The sequence below is a fragment of the Arachis ipaensis genome, chromosome B10 (assembly GCF_000816755.2).
Source record: "Arachis ipaensis cultivar K30076 chromosome B10, Araip1.1, whole genome shotgun sequence".
Taxonomy (NCBI): Eukaryota; Viridiplantae; Streptophyta; class Magnoliopsida; order Fabales; family Fabaceae; genus Arachis; species Arachis ipaensis.
In genome coordinates this window covers 9,623,398-9,627,762 of record NC_029794.2, presented here as the reverse complement: position 1 = coordinate 9,627,762, position 4,365 = coordinate 9,623,398, and the positions used below count along the sequence as shown (strand labels likewise).

Sequence of the window (4,365 nt, the reverse complement as noted above, 5' to 3'; positions counted from 1 at the left end):
AAATGATATCTAAAATTTTTTGTATTAGTATATTAAAATTAAATCTTTAATTTATATATATTATTTTTCAACTAAGTTTTGTTTTGTCTTAGTTGGTTTTTTCCCATGTGAGAGTGTCCGAAAGGGAATCTGACAAGGAGCGATGAGGATCTGCGCAGACATTAACGGTGTCTGAGTGAGTCGGCTGTAATCTTGGCAACTTGATACTTTGAAGGGTAAACAGAAACAGAATAGAGAATACAAAAGTTGGTATATTCTACTATTCGAGGGAGTAAAATAATGATAAATGTCCTTTTTGTGAGTTGAATAATTCAAGCCTTATCCTAAAAGTTTCCAAGTTGACATGCTAAATATTATAATCATCAATAATACTCTTCAATAGTGTGCTTAGATCTTTGTTTTGTCCTTTTGAGGGTAGAAATAGAATGGAAATTTCTGGGGGGAAGAAAAGGTTGGTTTAAGTAATTGATCATTTTCGGCCAAAAAAAAAAAATCTAGATAATATTAATTTAATCCTTTTATTGGATACTATTATTAATTCAATCATTAGCTTTCTATTATGAATAAACTCGGACAAATTAACGAACTCAACTACCCACCCATAGGTGCTCAAATGTTATGAATTTAAATTTTAACGATTTTATTTTTCACTAATTCAATCGTAAAAATGACCGTGACAGCTTAAAAAACTATAATTCTTAATAATCAACACTAAAGCCATCTGATTTACGTTTTCTTTTCACTTAATTGGTTTAGTGGGTTCATTGGACTAATTAAACAACACGCAAACAATGGGGTACAAAAGAGTATGTGACGTATAAAATAGCGAATGGTCACAGTCTATGCATGGCCCATTTTCATAAAGAAAAATATCGGCAACAATAATGCAATATAGATGAATAGGCAACTCAAAACAAAACCCACGAATTACCACATTTACCAAGGATAATTTTACAATAACTTCATTTTAATATTCTATACTAAAGCAATGCAAAGTAAAAGCAGGCCCAAGCACAACAATTTTACAAGGTTTGCTGTTTAAGTCAAAGCTTAATCCTCACAGAACAAAAGAACTCAATCAAATGAATATATGGTTGGAAAACTCCCACATAGCATGCCTAAAACCCTATGGTAGTTGGTACTAGATGATGGAGAAGTGGGGCATTCTGTTCATCCAACCAGAATTGGACAATCAATAGTAGGGGCTATAGCGCATTGGCATTCTGAACCTTGGAACCTTTCTGTAATTAACAGACAAATCTGGTTAAGTTTTACTATCGCAGCATAAAAACAGAACACATTGGAGAGGGCAAGAAGCCAAGAACTAAGTGCATATACCCATATCCATAAGGAGCATAGGCGAAAGGAGGTGCATATGGCGGTCTGCCTCTAAATCCCATGTGTGGATTAGGTCGGCGGCCACGGAACTGCTTCATCCCGGGTATGTTCGTCCTCTTAGCTGTTACCTGAAAAATGTTCAAATAAGCATACATGGTTAAAAAAATTGAAGTGAACGGTGAGAGCCTCTAGCTGTAACCTTTAATTGACGCCCATGCAATTCAGATTCATTCAGCAAAAGGGCCTCTTGAACAGCCTCTGTTTCAATAAACTCTACATACGCATAACCCTTGGGTTGGCCAAACTTATCAGTCCGAATGGTGACTCTGTTTACTGTTCCACATGATTGAAAATGCTGCTGCACTTCTTCAGGAGTGCATGAATAGTCCACCTGTGGAGTGTGTCAAATCCAAGAGATTACATGATGGCATCACAGCTAAGAAACAAGCAAAACCAAAATGATTATTAAATGGAAATGGTTTCAAATAATTGTCAACACTTAAACACCAGCCTTTCAGGATAAAAGATGAGTCATCAGTGTCCTATTTACTAGTACAACCAGATAACTTATTATCATTTGCCTAATTATCCATGCAACATTCAATGGAAAAAATAAATATATCTGAAAATACAAGCTTTATCAACAAAAGCATCTTAAGTATATATATAATAAGCATATTTTATAGTAATTTTATTGTGATAGCTTTGGTCACCATGCCAAAAAGATAATCAGCCTTATTTTGCAGGAACACTCCTCCTTGCAAGTTGCAAATAATTATGTTAGTACTGGTTTTCCCGCAACTAAAACGCAAAAGGCTTGATATGTCTTCAACCAATGGGCAACAGCAGGCATGCTAACATGCAGGAAACCTTCCGGGACAAAATACTTTGTCCTGGCCTATATGACTGCAAGTATCAAGATGCATCCTCCGAAATGCAAGGTACACTTTAAAGAATAGAGTACCATATTGCCATTAGACAACCACAAATGAAAAGATCTGGGAAGCTAAATTTCAAAATCCATCAATTAGTATTCAGATTCTTGGTAATTTATAAAAATATAAACTTTTCTTTTTTTTCCTTCACAGCTATCCATTGTGCAAGTTACTCTCTATAGTGCACCTCAATTCTTTTTCTTTCTTTTTTCTTTAGTTTTTGAGGTAAAAGCAGTGTTAAAACAGGGGAGACAATTAAAAAGACCCAAGTTAAAAGAAATCCCTTTTGATCCTACAAAAGGATAAAATAAGAATGTCGAGGATCTCTCACCATGGAAAAAGGAGGTCTACATATTTCTCGAGCACTAGGCACCACTAAAAGCATCCTTTGAACTTGCAACCAAAATGATATAAAGTCATATAGTACTTGACCTAGAGAGCATGTCCTCTTCTCACCAGTAGGAGTCCTGGCTCATAATCTCCAATCTAACAATTCCTCAGTCAATCCCAACGCAAAAAGTTGGCAGTATGCCAATTAAAACTTCTAGCTAAAGGCTTATCATTTTTATCCTTAAATATAACAAATTGATTTTTTTTTCCTTTTCTTTTTTTCTTGTTTTTTTTTTTTGCATTTTATATTTTTCTTTTTCACTCTCAGTTAATTTCAAGTTCTTAATGAAAATTTTTTTCTCCTCCAGCCATATGTTATCCTATACTTTCAACGGCAGCATTACAATAGCAGAAAACTCGTAGATGGAAGCATAACCTGCGATTGTAGTCAAAACATCACGTCAAAGCAGGATGCCACCAAATGGAAACACAATCCAAATGCAAAACAGAACAAGCATATTCAACAGCAACGAAAGATTTGAACTTCCCAGGATAAAATATGCAAAGTCCAATGTATTTATCCACCAATACACATTGGCTCATAAACAAATGAATTAGACAAAAGTTATGACGTTGATATCTTCGAAAGAAGTTAAGACATTAATATATTCAGTCCATATCATGAGTGGTGAGGAAAAGACAGCCAAACAACATAAAAATTTCTCAAGTAAAGAGGGAATGAGAGAGCTCACATTGCCTACAAAGACTGAACGAGAATCTATCTCCTCTCTGTTGACCTGACTAGCAGATGCAGTTCCGAGATCTATTGGGAGATTAGAATCAATAACAGACAATGGAGTCTAACAATACACTGGAATAACATTGTTTACACATTAACATAGATAAGAATGAGAAGGGAATGAAAAAGAGAGAGAAAAACATAACAAACCACATAAAAAATGGTCTAAAAGTATAATGCAATAATATTAAGCATGAAGCCCTGTGAACTCTAAAACAGAGGTCAACAAAATTCAGTTTGAATTTGTTCATAACATGAATATTCAAATGAGTATACAAGAATATAGCTTCTCTTCACAGCCAAGTGAGAGAATGCTACTCATTAGCCAGTAACAAAACAAGCCAAATCGTAATCATCCAACCAGAAACAAAACATCTTGTAGGCAAAGGAGTTAGGACACGTTCTATGATCAATGCAGAACGAGAAATCATTTACAAAATAAAAATTAAAATAGCTACCCTGAACAGATCCCATTTCCTTCTCGACCTTGGCTTGCATCTCTTTAAGAGCAGCAGTTTCATCTTCTATATCCTTCAAGCGCTTATCCATGTCATCAAAATCCTGCACTCACAATAGCAGTGGCGTATCATCAAAATTAGGGTTTCGGATTCGAACATCAGCAGCACAGAAGAGGGAAGCGCGATTCAATGAAATCAGGTGAACTCAAAGAAACAGAGAATAGCAACAAAAGAAGAAAGAGATAATACAGGTTCGTTGTTATCTTCGGCGTTCATGTCGACGTCGTCGTTTTCCATTTCTCCGTCAAAAGAGAAACGCCGGCAGAAGCGCACCCTCCTTTCCCTTCGCCTTCTCTTTCAATTTGCGAATCAGGGTTCGTATAATAACTTGGGCCCCCTACCAAGATATTTTTTCGTAATAATTCAAGTTTCAATTTTTCAATATTTATTTGAATAGAACTCGGATTCGCCACCATAAAAAAAAAAATAAAAAATAAAAATTTAG

At 35.2% G+C, this 4,365-nt stretch overlaps 1 protein-coding gene across 4 annotated transcripts; it reads right to left on the bottom strand.

Moving 5' to 3' along the window:
- On the bottom strand, positions 883-4,296 carry LOC107621580 (polyadenylate-binding protein 2). 4 transcript variants are annotated; one of them, XM_016323613.2, is made up of 6 exons: positions 4,110-4,296; positions 3,861-3,963; positions 3,356-3,426; positions 1,538-1,729; positions 1,339-1,466; positions 883-1,241 (listed from the first exon to the last, which is right to left on the bottom strand). In XM_016323613.2, exons 1-6 carry the CDS (start codon positions 4,155-4,157, stop codon positions 1,193-1,195), a joined length of 591 nt encoding a protein of 196 aa, XP_016179099.1. In that variant the 5' UTR covers positions 4,158-4,296; the 3' UTR covers positions 883-1,192. The 4 variants fall into 4 exon arrangements, with proteins under 4 accessions (XP_016179099.1, XP_020968588.1, XP_020968586.1 ...); XM_021112929.1 differs by lacking the exon at positions 4,110-4,296 and adding an exon at positions 2,605-3,039; XM_021112927.1 differs by lacking the exon at positions 3,356-3,426.

Coding starts and splice junctions, on each gene's coding strand:
- LOC107621580 (XM_016323613.2), bottom strand. CDS start 4,157: ATGGAAAACGACGACGTCGACATGAACGCCGAAGATAACAACGAACCT. Junction 3,964..4,109: donor CCGAAGATAACAACGAACCT/GTATTATCTCTT, acceptor TTGTGAGTGCAG/GATTTTGATGACATGGATAA. Junction 1,242..1,338: donor TATGCTCCTTATGGATATGG/GTATATGCACTT, acceptor TGTTAATTACAG/AAAGGTTCCAAGGTTCAGAA.